Source organism: Lasiosphaeria miniovina, assembly GCF_030549165.1.
Source record: "Lasiosphaeria miniovina strain SMH2392-1A chromosome Unknown B0T26scaffold_2, whole genome shotgun sequence".
In the NCBI taxonomy this organism is placed as follows: Eukaryota; Fungi; Ascomycota; class Sordariomycetes; order Sordariales; family Lasiosphaeriaceae; genus Lasiosphaeria; species Lasiosphaeria miniovina.
Genome location: NW_026848221.1, coordinates 1,227,331 through 1,241,101, shown reverse-complemented (window position 1 = coordinate 1,241,101; position 13,771 = coordinate 1,227,331). Strand labels below are relative to the sequence as shown.

General features: G+C 52.0%; 6 protein-coding genes across 6 annotated transcripts; 2 read left to right on the top strand and 4 right to left on the bottom strand.

The window, feature by feature from the left end:
- Positions 1-1,540: 1,540 nt before the first annotated feature.
- Positions 1,541-2,995, bottom strand: B0T26DRAFT_636403 (eukaryotic aspartyl protease; the record flags this gene model as incomplete). Its single annotated transcript, XM_060436824.1, has 3 exons — positions 1,541-1,633; positions 1,691-2,560; positions 2,618-2,995. 3 exons carry the CDS (start codon positions 2,993-2,995, stop codon positions 1,541-1,543), a joined length of 1,341 nt encoding a protein of 446 aa, XP_060299934.1.
- Positions 2,996-3,166: 171 nt separating this feature from the next.
- Positions 3,167-3,776, bottom strand: B0T26DRAFT_115967 (uncharacterized protein). Its single transcript, XM_060433300.1, has 2 exons — positions 3,454-3,776; positions 3,167-3,369 (listed from the first exon to the last, which is right to left on the bottom strand). Exons 1-2 carry the CDS (start codon positions 3,717-3,719, stop codon positions 3,339-3,341), a joined length of 297 nt encoding a protein of 98 aa, XP_060299933.1. The 5' UTR covers positions 3,720-3,776; the 3' UTR covers positions 3,167-3,338.
- A 466-nt stretch (positions 3,777-4,242) lies between these two features.
- Positions 4,243-4,707, top strand: B0T26DRAFT_115945 (uncharacterized protein). Its single transcript, XM_060433299.1, has one exon. The coding sequence runs from the start codon at positions 4,378-4,380 to the stop codon at positions 4,654-4,656; it is 279 nt and encodes a 92-aa protein (XP_060299932.1). The 5' UTR covers positions 4,243-4,377; the 3' UTR covers positions 4,657-4,707.
- A 757-nt stretch (positions 4,708-5,464) lies between these two features.
- Positions 5,465-6,370, bottom strand: B0T26DRAFT_637393 (putative 4-amino-4-deoxychorismate protein; the record flags this gene model as incomplete). The annotated part of the gene is made up of 2 exons (XM_060436922.1): positions 5,465-5,585; positions 5,637-6,370. 2 exons carry the CDS (start codon positions 6,368-6,370, stop codon positions 5,465-5,467), a joined length of 855 nt encoding a protein of 284 aa, XP_060299931.1.
- A 661-nt stretch (positions 6,371-7,031) lies between these two features.
- On the top strand, positions 7,032-9,164 carry B0T26DRAFT_640056 (uncharacterized protein; the record flags this gene model as incomplete). The annotated part of the gene is made up of 4 exons (XM_060437189.1): positions 7,032-7,220; positions 7,347-8,328; positions 8,389-8,862; positions 8,926-9,164. The coding sequence occupies 4 exons, from the start codon at positions 7,032-7,034 to the stop codon at positions 9,162-9,164; spliced, it is 1,884 nt and encodes a 627-aa protein (XP_060299930.1).
- A 2,621-nt stretch (positions 9,165-11,785) lies between these two features.
- B0T26DRAFT_636327 (t-SNARE) lies at positions 11,786-13,266 on the bottom strand (the record flags this gene model as incomplete). The annotated part of the gene is made up of 4 exons (XM_060436818.1): positions 11,786-12,142; positions 12,217-12,677; positions 12,750-12,864; positions 13,198-13,266. 4 exons carry the CDS (start codon positions 13,264-13,266, stop codon positions 11,786-11,788), a joined length of 1,002 nt encoding a protein of 333 aa, XP_060299929.1.
- Between the last annotated feature and the right edge of the window lie 505 nt (positions 13,267-13,771).

Here is a 13,771-nt window from a genome sequence, read left to right as displayed (position 1 = left end):
CATAGAATGATATTCTACTTACAATTTTATCATCACACGCTTCGTAGCAGGTAAAATTAGCCAGAGTAGTTATACATGACAACTTTACTTCAGATACTGTTCCTCTGTGAGAGCTGTGATAGAACTCTACTGCAAGGCCATGTATTTTTTGAGTTTTCTCCCTCGGAGACATGCCCAGGTACTTTTCTTCCTCGGCTCATTAGAATTAATACGTAACCCGCTCTAGAGTCGAAACCAACAGCCTTCGGCAACTCGGAAGATAACCACGCTCTGCTCAAACCAGAGTGGCAATTCATTAGGGGTCTCTTTATCCAAGCAAAGTCAATTGGTAAAATATCCAAGCAGTGAAAAGTGCCTGGCCATATCTCGAATCGATTATCATTTAAAGCTCTTTAACTTGTCTAATAAATAAGAAGCAACCCGAGTACCGAGAGTTTCTCTAGTTTCTGAGACATGCAACTATCTATCTTTAACAGATATCAGACATATTTTTCGGAATTCTCTAGTCTAACCAGAATAACAACAACGCATCTACCTAAATCTTCCGCCTACGTACCTGACTTACTACACAAAATCCACGTCACCTGGCTCAATCTCATATTAAAAAACACGCAGGAGCTGCAGCTAAACGAAACAAGTACCAGCAAGAAACAAAATAATACATCTACAAGACTACGGAGTCTCCGCAGTTGAAGGACCAACAGTGGTTCTATGTCTAATAACACAGCAGATAGTAAGGTAATTAGCTATATTCTTGCTTCTCACCGTCAGTAGAGTCTCTCTGGCTATGTTATTTACCTGTTCTTCGCCTATGAAACATGTACCGCGATGAGCTACTGAACTGTGTGAGATTTCAAGTAAGGCCGTCTACCTAGACTCAGCTTGAGAGCCAGCCTCAAGTTTCTAACAAAGCTTTAAATTCCTAGCCATCTCGGACCGTAGACGCATAGATGGGAGGGTGTCCAGCATCGGCCGTCTTAGCTCGTTGGTCAATATTGGCCAAATAGTTTCAATAGGTCTCCAAAGTTAGCCTCGGATTTCCCAGTGAGTCGTGCACACAAATTTTGGACGAGAGCTGACCGGAGTTGTAAGGCAACAAACTGCGAGGGGACGCTTTTGAGTTTTAACACGGCTGATGATCTCAGCTTGTGTCAGCATCCGTTTAAAAGGTGAGATTACTCAGAATCAACACATCTCGTGTCTTGGTATGGTACGGGATTGAAAATTCGTGACTTCTCCAAACTACTTGGTAACATGCCTCTAGTAGAGCTTGGTTCACTTCAAGGTGCCTAACGAAGCTTTACTGTGAACGTCATCATAGTTTATTGAAAAAGGCACCAAAAAAGATGTTTGTATTTTATGATTCTAGTAGAAGCACTAAAGGAAGACCATGCGGCGGAACTCCGCCTAAGGCATCACCAATCAAGTTAAGAACCTGACTCTTACTCGTTTCAAGAGAGCACCAAAACAATCTTATACCCCCTCAATGCTCACCATGAAACAGAGGGAAGTTCTTCAAGGATTTCAGACCTTGGCAGATCTACTTGCCAGAGTCATCCGGCGAGGGAGCGATGACTTGGGTCTCCTCAATCTTTGGAACCGCACCGAAGCGGGTGCGACCCTGATCCCAGATCTTCACAAACGTTAGCATGGATTGCTGAAAAGAAAGGAGTGACGTGTTGGCACATACCGCATAAACAGACTTGAGCAGTGTATCGCCCAAAATATCAAACGGGTTCTCACCCCGTGACTGGACGCCACCGTACCAGTTCTTGTCATCGGCCTGGGCGAAGACAAGATCCTGCTTCTGAATGACAAACTCCTTGCCTCCAATGGCCACACTGAAGTCAGGAAGATTATCAACCGTGACGGTGTTGGGGATGATGTAGCCCTGGTATTCCTCACTGTACGAGGCGCCCTCGATTTGCTTATAGAGGGCTTCGCAGATCTTGTCCGAGACGAGGGCAAGCGTCGTGCCAGTGTCAGCGATTGCCTTGTTGCTCGACTGCTCGATCTTTTGGCCGTTGATGGTGGCGCTCTCGCTGGGGAACATCCAGAAGCCCTCTGAGTTGTCAATGTCAGTCCAGGCAATGTCCTCGCCCGATGCCTTCACGAGATCCTCATCAATCCAGCCAAATGTGTAGAAAGACTTCTCCTGTGCGTCGCGGGAGCTGTAGAAAGCGGAAGTGAACAACTCGGCTTCCTTGGGGATGTCGGACTGGGTGATCATGTTGGTAACGGGGGTCGGCTGGGGGTCGGATTTGCCGTTCGTGGTGACCGTGTTGATTGATGGGAAGGCAAGGCCGAGGAGTCCGTCTCCCGTGCCGTCGCTAAACTGCTTGGACATGGTCTTGGCGAGCTCTACGGCCTGGTTCTTGATCGAGAGACCGCCAATCGAAATAACGTCTGTTCCGACATCACCAGAAGCTGAGCTTCCGTCGCCATAAGTGATCTTCCAGGCCTTGCCCTTAGCTTTCTTGAAAGTGGAAGACTTGGCGGCATTGAACGTGTTGTGGCCCTTGGACGAAGAAAGCCAAGAAGACTGCTCAGTGGAGCGGACCTAGCAATATGGTTTGTCAGCTCATGTGCATGTCATCCCAGGGGCTGTTCAGCATACCCAAAGGTCCGAAGAGCCAGTGTCAAAGTCCAGCAGGAGCTTCTGTGCAGGAGTGCCGATGTCGACTTCGCAGAGGTACTCGGAATCATTCTGCTGGTCTTGCGCAGTCACTTCTCCTGTCTGGTCTCCGCCAGTCTTCTTGACCAGCTCCGTGTACTTCCGAGGGCGACCGGAGTACGAGTTGCCATTCACATCGTCTTGGATGAATGTCTTGTGGTAATAGGGACCAGGCTTGGTGGGCTGGAAGCCGAACCGGTTCAGCAGGTAGACGTACGACTTGGTGCCATGGCGCTTGTAGTTCTTGTTAGAGATGGCGATGACCTTCTTCAAGCCAAGCTCCTGTCGCAGCTTAGCCTGGGCGTGGAAGAGAGACTCCATGGTGATGGGAGAGGCTCGCTTGACGAGACAACTTATTGCCAGGCTTCAAGGAGAACTCTTGGAGGGTTGATATGATACTGAGATAGAAAAGAGAGGTATCGGGGTGAGAGAAGTTGGGTTGGAAGAGAAGCTGAATAGTAGCGGAAGGGTGTAGATAACTGAAAGCGGAAGAAAGGAAGAGAACAGGGAAGCAATGTGCCCAGCGAGGGATGTGGATATTGCTCAATGACATGCCGGTACTTATAGCTCAGGGAAGGATCGAGGCAGCCGGGCGACTCACCTTCGGGGCGGCTGGACCATGTTTCAATCCATTCCCTGAAAGGCAAACACCCCACGACTTGCGTCATATTAAAAAGGGTGGATGGGAAGTGCGGCTGGACATGGAGGCCCCGACAGAAGGCATGAGCGACCCCCTACACCGAATTGGGTAGCAGCAGACAAGACTGGAAGGGACGAACCAGGAACCGAGGAGCAGGAACGGAAATAAGGTAGGTATGCGGGCATTGATGCCCCCCACGACACCCAAGTTTCTGGAGGGCAGCTCCTGACCAAGCCAGCTGAGTGACTCCAGCCTGGAACTGCTCGTGACGTGTTGTTCGCGATGACAATCCAATGGAAAGCTGGGGTGGCAGATGGGACGGAGCCTTCTAGGCGTGCAGGCGCCGACATGGACGGTGCACGATCTCGAAAGGGGTGACAGCCCAAAAAAGGTCGAAATCAACATATGTAAAGGACATTGACAAGAAGGTTCTGACAGCACAAGAGATATTGCCTATTGCGGATAGCTCTGGCGAGGCACATACTACGTATGATGGGAATAGGCGAGCTTGACAGACGTAGCCCCAGGCGCAATATTAGTAACATTACCCCGTTTAGAGCCGTTCGAATCCGGCCGTAAAACGAACAAACTACCTAACCTAGACCAAAGCCAGGAGCCAGTGCCTGATCACTGTCCATAGATCAATAACACATCTCCTATTAGCGGCGTTGATAAGGCGCCAACGCCCGGCTGTGTCAACCACGCAAACGAAGCCTCCGGGATAGTCACACCTCCATCGTCGCACGAGACCCTTCATACTACGGCCTGCGCAACGCACATCGGCCGGCGGCATGACTTGCAGCCCAGCGCATGTCACTCTATTTGTAAGTACGGGAAAGCGCAAGCACGTGAAAGCGGGCGGTTGAGCTACCTCTTCAACATTGGGGCAGGAGGTGTTTTGGGTATTGGTTGATAGCAGGAGTAGGTGAAGTGGAGGTTGTGCGATTGGCCCGGAGTGGCGTTACCGGCTCCGGGCCCGAAATTCTTGAGAAAGAAAAGACCGAAAATAAATAGGAAAGAGCAATGAAAGACCATATCAGAAGCAGCGCGCAGTCGCCATGAGATGAGAAGAAGTTGGAACGAGGTAAGTGAGGCGGTTAATCAGGCACTATTCTTATGTCTAAAAACGGTGCAAAACTGCCCCAGAAGACAGGGGTCTCGGGCATCTGCCGAGCGACGCATGCAGGCACTCCCGCGATGCCAAGGCCTAGGGCTCTTGGATCTACAGAGCCTCAATAGGGACTTGGCGGTGGTTTCTCACCAAAGACTGTTGAGCGTCCATTTTCTATCTTTTTGCTCGAAGAGTCTTTGGGAGCGGGCAACGAACGGCGTACCTACCTAGCTGCCCAAGCTAAAATCATCCAGACCCCGCCTGAGTCTCTCGTATTTGAAGAAATCCATTGCGGCGTTTGTGGAACACCTACAAATGCTCCCCTATGGCCGTTTACGTATGTACTGTACTGTACATGGGTGAATGCATACAAACAGGAAAACAAGCCTGCCTTCCCTGCTGAGTTTCGCAGTTGAGAATCCGTCTATACCATAAAATAACGGTCATCTTGTCAGACAATGCCTGGTCCTTGGTAGGTACACTCTGACTTCCCAGTTTTGATGCCAGTCCCAACGAATCGAATGACTGCATGAAACGGCTTTTCCTGGAAAAGCCACTTGTTTGATGGCGGCAGTACCCCACAGCTTGGCACCCGAGACCGACAACCACCCCACAGACATGACCACCCTGACGTAGACCCGGACGATCGTAAACAGTGCCTTGGCAGTTGATGAGTTTTGGAAGGCAGGTTTCACCTTGGATGGCGAATGGCGAAAGAGCTCGCGTTGCGCTCGGCTGGTGGCGTTGACGGAATGTCCAAGCTTGGTGATTATCTTACAAAGTAAGACGCAATAAATCAAGAGATGCCCTAAGATTGTAGTGTATCCGCATCGTTAGATCTACTGTTTTAAAGTAGCCGCCGCTCAACGTCTGTGGGTGTATGGATTCGCTGCTAATGTGTAGGTATTGTAAGTTGCATTTCGAAAGTCCACTCCGTTCAAGACGCCTAGGTAGGAGAGGGAGCACTGCATGATGGTTCTTGATCTACTGGGGTAGAATGGGTTTGCCGCGAGGGTGCCCAAGCTAATGCGACTACATCTCAGGTGTCATGATGCAACTTGATCCTCCCAAACATAAACCCCCTCACCCCATTGCTTAGCCAGCACTCTTCACCATCTACGAGGGAGCTGGCCAAGATGACATCTTCAAAAGCGAGGCCCCTATGAAAGTTAGACATGGGACTCAGATGCGTCGCCGAGACTGGCACGTACTTCTCCAAGATCCACCTCCTCGTCGTTCCGTCCTGTCCCCCGCTTCCGCTGTCGAGGCTGTACTGGGAACTCACAGCCGGCGTGACCCACCTCCCGCCTCTCCAGAAGTAGGGCGTGGTTGTTGAGCCTTCCATGACATGGCCGTCCACGTCGTAGACGATGAGCACCTCCTTCGCGTCGGTGGGACTGATCCGCGCCCGTTGCCGTGCGACGTCGTACATGGCCCGTTTCGTCGTCTTGAAGTGCGTGTACTCGGACCGGGCCGTCCCCGATTCGTCCACAACGACCTCGTAAGTCGGTACTTTAGAGGGCGTGGTTGTTTGCCTACTGTTAGGTTCGCTAGGCCCCGTCGGCGCCTCCCCAGGCACGGGGAGCTTTGCTGGGTACAGGTTCGAGAGCGTCGTCTCCAGAACCTTGCCCGTGACTATTTCTATGGCGCCCTGTTCCGAGATAACTACCCTCACTCGTAATGGTGCACTCTGTTTTTCCCCTATAGCACCCGCGAGGGCTTCTTCGAGCCTTTGCAGCCCTGCATCGCCGCTCAGCGCCTCGACGGCGGCGTCCCAGCCCCAGTGAGTGGCCGCTCTGAGCATGCGGTCCCGGTGGAAGTCCAGCATGTAAAAGGGGGACTTGTTTACGCGGTTCCAGCCGCTGTCGTTGAGTGGGCTGTCTGCCACTTGGAGGAGCGCTGCATCATAGCGAAGGGACGAAAACAACTGGAAGTTTGCCACCATGGCTATGAATCGCGACTTTTCCTAGGTAGTTGGGTATACGATTGTCTCAAACTTGACATAAAAATTGTACCAAGTTGAGGGAAACTAAAAGCCTTGAAGAAAACCTAGAACAAGCTGAAAGTTACCAAAGGCAGTGAGTTGAGGTTGCTTTGCTAGGACGGGCACTGTTGAAATTTGAATTCGACAATTGTCCAGGGCAATAATAACAAATATCCTCAGCTGAGTTTCTCCAGGTGGAAGGAGTAAACGAGTACTAAAAGATAGGGGTGTTCGTGGTTACATAATCACCTTGAATCAAATCAAACTGTTGCGTCCTGAGGCACCCCACATGGAGATTGGAGCAAGACTGTTCAATTCTGGAGTCCCCACCCTGAACAACCTGGCTGCTCGAGACTACTGGCAATCCCTGCCTGAACCTGCCCTGCCAGGTTCGGAAAAACCGCGTGGGTCACTGATGCTTTGGCGCGCCCGAGCTTTATAATTTTTTTTTGTTCGCGAGCTCGAGGTGGTTTGTTGGCAAGGTCGTTGTGCAAATTTGCATCATCAAAAGGACCAAATCTTGATCGATTGATCCGCCATCACCATCCTTTTCAGGTGCATTCTTTTTTCCCAAAGTCCTTCTTTCCGAGGATCTCTTATCGATTTCATTAATACTCAAGCCATGGCTCCCACTCCTCCCTCAACTCCTATGGCAACCACCCCCGTGGTTGTCACGCCAAACTCGTCACTCTGGGACCGGGTCACGACATGGTTCTCGGAGAACAAGGCAGTTGTATATACGATTGCCGGCGTCGTCGTTGTTGTCACAGGCGCCGGTGCCGTGTACTATCTACGGACCAGCTCAAGTGACGTAAGTCAGCGTCCCCAGTCCATTTGCCACTACCGGCCCCGACACGACGGTTGCTTGCCCGCTTCTTCCTGCTAGGCCGGCGATTATATCTTGCGCTAACACTCATCCCTTTTGCAACAGTCGAAGGACGGCACACCCAGACTCAGCAAGAAGGAGAGGCGGAAACAGAAACAGGCCGAGAGGGAAGCAGAAGCCGAAGCCGAAAAGGCCGCCGCTGCGGCAGCAAAGCAGCCACAAACTGGACCCCCTCAGCCAAAGCCTGCCGCCGTCGCATCTGAACCCTCGGACGAGCTTCTAGAGATCGATGAAACCACTGTGCTGAGTCTATCTGACCAGGAGCGGAAGGAATACTCCGCCAAGCTTAAGGAGGCTGGAAATAAGGCGTACGGGGCGAAGGACTTTACCAAGGCCATCGAGCTCTACTCCAAGGCAATTCTCTGCAAGCCGGACCCGGTCTACTACTCTAACCGCGCCGCCTGCTACAATGCGTTGGCCGACTGGGAAAAGGTAGTCGAAGACACGACCGCGGCAATTGGCCTGGATCCCGAGTATATCAAGGCTCTGAACCGCCGTGCCAATGCCTATGACCACCTGGGCAAGTACAGCGAGGCGCTGCTGGATTTTACTGCGAGCTGCATCATCGATGGGTTTAGGAACGAGCAGAGTGCACAAGCCGTAGAGCGGTTGCTCAAGAAGTTCGCCGACTCGCGAGCGAAAGAAATCCTTGCTTCCAAGCCACCGAGGTTGCCGAGCGCTACTTTCGTGAGCAACTATCTGCAAAGCTTCAGGCCGAAGCCCCGCCCGGCTGGGTTGGAAGACTCGGTCGAGATTCCCGAGGATACCGGAAAAGGCCTGCTGCAGCTTGGTCTTAAGCACCTCGACAACAAGGCTGGCTCGGGATACGAGACCGCTGCTAAGGCGTTCGAGAACGCGCTTGAGCGTGGCGACCTGGGTGAGTTTGAAGCACTGGCCTACAACATGCGCGGAACATTCCGCTGCCTGAAGGGAAACCACGAAGATGCTCTATCCGACCTCAGCAAGAGCATCGAGCTGGACCCTGCAATGACGCAGAGCTACATTAAGCGAGCGAGTATGAATCTCGAGCTAGGTACGTCTCATGTCGTGTTTTCTTTACCGTCGTACGAACTGTCCGACTAACTATTCTCAGGTGCTCCTGAAAAGGCCGAGGAAGATTTCGAGAAGGCGTTGCAACAGAACGAGGCAGATCCTGACATTTATTATCACCGGGCGCAGCTTCATTTCATCAAGGGAGCGTTCCCTGAGGCGAGCAAGGACTACCAAAAGTCGATCGATCTCGACCCCGACTTCATCTTTTCACACATCCAACTTGGCGTCACCCAGTACAAGATGGGGTCGATAGCGTCGTCGATGGCTACGTTCCGACGATGCATGAAGAAGTTCGACAAGGTCCCAGACGTCTACAACTATTATGGCGAAATTCTCCTCGACCAGAGCAAGTATCAGGAGGCCATCGACAAGTTCGATATGGCCATCGAGCTTGAGAAGGAGACCAAGCCCATGTGTATGAACGTGCTGCCCCTGATCAACAAGTCCCTGGCCCTCTTTCAATGGAAACAGGACTTTGCGGAGGCCGAGAAACTCTGCGAGAAAGCCCTGATCAGTATGTCCCCTCCCCTGAAGCCTACCAACAGAAATATTTTTAACACTGCATGTCTTGCTACAGTCGATCCCGAATGCGATATTGCCGTTGCCACAATGGCTCAGTTGCTGCTCCAGCAAGGCAAGGTTACTGAGGCCCTCAAGTACTTTGAACGGACGGCGGAGCTGGCAAGGACCGAGGGAGAACTTGTCAACGCCTTGTCGTACGCTGAGGCCACCAGAACTCAAATCCAAGTCCAGGAGAAGTACCCAAAGCTAGCCAGCAAACTCTCTGGGGCCGGCAACCCGGGCATGATGCGGTAGTGCGCCTAGTTCGAGCAAATCGCGTATCAATTGGAAATGATGTTCCGGTCGAAGACGAGGACCAGTCGGCAGCATGGGTTTTTGGGTTGGTATTGTAAAAAGAGGTTTCCAATGATTGGCGGCTTATGCCCGCTTGCCCGGGCAAAGCTGCTGGCATTTGGAGGGGAACTACCGGATAAAGCAGACAAGAGGGAGCCTATTATCCATTCAGCAGCTGACCAGAAGCTTGGAGAACAGCTTCAGGAACAGTTGGTAAATAGTGAAAACGGCATTGCCGCTGAGGAGAAGGGGAGAAAGCTGAGGATACTAGACGACAGCATCACGAGGAAAAGGGATCGGTGGTTGAAGATCGTTCGCCAGCTAGGAGACGACGCAGAAAATATTATCGGGAGAGAGAGGGAGAGGAGGCTGAAGAAGCTTGAGAAGCGCATCGCGGTAGATGAGGGGATGAGGTCGGATTTACTTCGAGAGGAAGAGGAAGAGGAGAAGGCTAATAAGGAAAGAAGAGGAAGACGGAGTGAAAATCTTCCTATATACGACTAGCACGGTCACTCCCCGTCTTTTCTTTTTATTTGTTCTTTTTCATTTTCGGTCTTGGGGACACTGGGACGGCACTTATACACTGGTCGGAGATTGGCGGGGGGGCAGGCCGGTTGGAAGCGGATATTGCAGCGAATCTGAGCTGCGAAAAGCGCATGTCCTCACAGCGAAGGGTATTCTTGTATCTCTCCAGCCCGTGCTGGTTGATTTGTATAGATTGGAAGGGGATGGAAGGTGGTTTTGGGGGGAAAGGGGGCGGGAGGGGAGGTTGCAACGCTTCTTTGGGATTCGCGTCTCTCCCTCCCCCCCAACCTTTTGTGTAAGTTGCGCGCGCGAGCTGTATATATGCATATAATAACACGTCCTCTCATTGTAACTTGTTTCGTTTTCGTTGTCCGTTGACTGTGTCGTGTTGTGTTGCCACTGGCGCTCAAGAGATAAATTGGTAGTGGAGGGAGGTGTGGAACTTGGGAAGACGGTGAATTGGCGTCCCCTGATCTATGCTGTGATTGTGTACCGTTATGCTTCGTAATAGTAATAAACACTTCTGTGTGACGTGGGTAAGTGCCCTCCAGCCCGAGATTTCTACTTGAGGCGGTTGTTAGGAGATGAGCGTATAGGAAGAATGAGGTTCATCTGATTGAAAAGGCCGGTTACTTAGGTAGTAGTAGATACCTACACAAGTTAGTTGTCAGAGAGACAGAAGAGAGAATTCGATTTTAGACACAACATTGTGCTCTTTCAATCCCCTACACTTCTACAGTCCAATCTCTTGAATGTTTATCAGCGGGGGACTTTCTGGGATCCGAATAGCCTCAATACCTCCTCACTCGTCGCCCTAATTAACGGGTTTTTTACCCAGGAGGTAGGTAAGGTAATAACTATTGGAATCCCTATCATTCTTGAATCCCAGAGGCCTATATCTCCCCCAAAATACCTACTTTTTAAAGGCGTATCCTAGCCAGGTAGATAGGCATTGGCTTGCAGGGCTCCTGTCTGCATTCTCGCCATCGAGCAGCGAGCGACAGGGACGGGGTGTCCAAGTTATAGAAAGAGGTTACATATGGTGAGTATGCGGTTACAAGCGAGCTATCTATCTGTGTGCATACCTACGTCATAAATAAATAGATAAATAAATCACAATCTGAAGGTGTTGAAGTAGCTAGGAAGACAAATAGGTAGGCAGGCAAGTTGCGTCGAGCGTCCATTTTCCGTTTATATTTTCTCCCGTTTATTTCCTTCCGTCCTCGCTTTTGCCGTTTCTTCCAGCCGGAGGGCAAGCATCAGAAACAATAACATGTAACTAGAAACAAAACCCCCCAACGGGAAGAGAAATAAAGAGAGCGAAAGCCGCGACATAAATCAAGCAAATACACTTCATTTAGTAGCAAGCAAACAGCAAGCGAAGAGAAAGAACCGAGCAGAGTCACAGGAGAGCACAAAAACAGAGACAAGAAATGAAAAAAAGCAAAAAGCAAATATAGAACAGATAATAATCCATTATGACAAAAAGGAACTTGCAATGACCGAAAACTATGCTAAGAAGAAGGTAGCAACAGTAATAGTGGCAGAGTAATTAAAGAGAGTGTGTGAAAGAAGACCACATTTCAGTTGTGTATCATCATGCTTCCGAACCAACCGCTCATCGCTACGCAGCCTTTCCATATCACACCGACAGCGCGCCTGTTAGCTGGTCTAATATTCCTCCCTCTGACGCCCCCTCCTTGATCGCTCTAGTAGTAGTCGTTGTCGTCCCCGTAGTACCTCCTCCTGTAGACCCTCCTGAGTCACTGCTTCTTGTTATTACCGCTTATATTAAAAAAGTTTCGCTAACTTTTCCCTTCTGCACGCGCTGGGGAGGGAGGGGGAATAAAGTGGAAACATAGAGGATAAACACATCCCCGCTTGGAGACTCGGACACACGCTCAGAGAAAACATCATATATCCACACAGGGACACAATACAGCTTAAACACTCCGATCCTGTCTATGGCAGACAGGATTGGGTCCACCCGTGCCACTCCCGCCAGAAAACAGTCCAAGCCAATAAAAAACAAAGAAAAATGAGAAAATGGGCGAAAGTTACGTTTTGTTCTTGTTCTGGTTGGTCAAAGCGATGCCGAGGCCCACGCCGAGGGCAATGGCGAGAACGATGAGGAAGACGACGAGTGCGCACCACCACTTGAGCCTGCGGCGGCGGCGGGCGTGGTCGACGCCCTTGCCCAGTTGGACGTTGGCGTTGTCGAGGTGGTCAGTAGTCTCCTCGGCCTTTTGCGCCGCCTGCTGGACCATGGCGCTCTGCTCCACCACCTGCGTGCTCAGGTACTGCATGAGGTCCATCAAATCCCGGATTTGCCGCTCGATGTTTAGCAGCTCTGTGTGCCGGGCCTGCACGTTCCGGAGAACCTCGGACGCGTGGCCGGAGCGGTTGCTCTTAAGCTGTAAGGCAGACAAAGCTGGGTCAGCGCTGTGTACTAAAGAGAACAAAATAAGATGAAAATGGGCCATCATACCGCAGTCTGGAAGACGCCCTCATTACCCCAGTCGGCATCCTGGGCCTGCTGTACCTCGGCCTCGGTGGCTGACGGGTTGACGATGCGGTACTGGCGGGCGATCTGCTCGCGGTAGCGCTCACGGTACTCCTGCTCCTCGCGCAGGTACTTTTGGATCTCGTCCTTGTACTCCTTGTTGAGCGACTCGAACTGGCGCTTCTTGAGGCCGAAGCTGCCGTCCGACGTGCGCTCGGCGTCGCCCTTGAGGGTCTGGATCTGGTCGCGGATTGCCGTGTTCTTTATTTGCGTGTGGGCCACTAACGCGTCGAGCTGCTCGCGCGCGCTGCCATCGCTGCTGGTCAGCGCGCGCTGGTGCAGCTGCACAATGTCGTCCACCCTCTTGCTAAGCTCCCGCATGTCCTCCCGGATCCCCGACACCCGCGATAGGAAGTCCGCCGTCGGCAGCACATTGGCGGACTGCACTGCGGCAGGGCTGCCGTACGGCTGCTGAGGCTGGGCCGGACTGCTGTATGCTTGTTGCGGCTGGGCAGGACTGTTATACGACTGCTGCTGAGGGCTTCCATACTGGTGTGACTGCTGAGGGGTGCCATGTGGTTGTTGGCTGTATGGCTGGCTGTTGTATGGCTGCCCGTAAGGCTCCAACTCGTGCTCCTATCAAGACCGCAAAGCGATTGTGTCAGCCGTTTCTAGTCTCTGTCTTCATGCCTTCTCGTCTGTCTTCTTCCCAGCCGGCCAACCCGCCACCCCGCGAAACAGCTGGGTTCGCGTTTCTGGCTGCGCGCGCAATCAATACATCTTGAACTTTATTCATTGGGAGCATCAAAAGTCCCTGCAGACTTGTTGCTGCCCACATTTTTCTGCCTGCGATGCGCCACCCCCTCCAGAGGCTCTGTGCTGCTCTCCGGCGGTGGGAAGCCCGCGTCGCGGAAGCTGCGGGAGGGAGCTCTAAGCGGCGATTGTGTGGCGAAGGAAGGACACAACACTCACTTGCTGGCCGTAGCCATAACCAGCCTCGGCATTCGGCGCCTGGCCGTAGGGATTGTAAGACATGTCTGCTAGAGGTGCTGCTTCGGTCGCTCGGTTCGGCCGTCAATTGATGGTGTTTTTCTGCGATATCGTCGATTGCTGGTTGTGGGACGACTTGGTCGTTGTTTCGTGACCGTCGTAGCTTTTTTTTGTTAACACGCTGCGGCAGGGCGGCGGGCGGCGATTGGAGGCGGGAGATTGCAAGCACACTGGATGGACGCCTGGACTGAGTCGCTTCTCGACCTGATTTAGGGCGGTGTCAAATTTACTGCGGGGCTAGTCGTCGCGATTTCCTCAGTGGGCAGTCGCTCCAGGCCCGCAAATTTCCCCTAAGGTTAGGTTGCTTTCATCCGCCAAGCCAGACTGATCATCCGAACCCGCCCGCATACGTACCGCAGCCGCGACACAGCCCGGAGCAGTTTCTTGAAGAATTTATGTTTTCAAGCTGCCGACTCACTCAGCCAGCGCCTGAGATTATTGGCGAATGGAATGGCAGTCTGCCACAGCGTTGACTAGGGGCGGACAATCA

Coding starts and splice junctions, on each gene's coding strand:
- B0T26DRAFT_115967 (XM_060433300.1), bottom strand. CDS start 3,719: ATGTTGATTTCGACCTTTTTTGGGCTGTCACCCCTTTCGAGATCGTGC. Junction 3,370..3,453: donor TTCCTGCTCCTCGGTTCCTG/GTTCGTCCCTTC, acceptor CTCCATGTCCAG/CCGCACTTCCCATCCACCCT.
- B0T26DRAFT_115945 (XM_060433299.1), top strand. CDS start 4,378: ATGAGAAGAAGTTGGAACGAGGTAAGTGAGGCGGTTAATCAGGCACTA.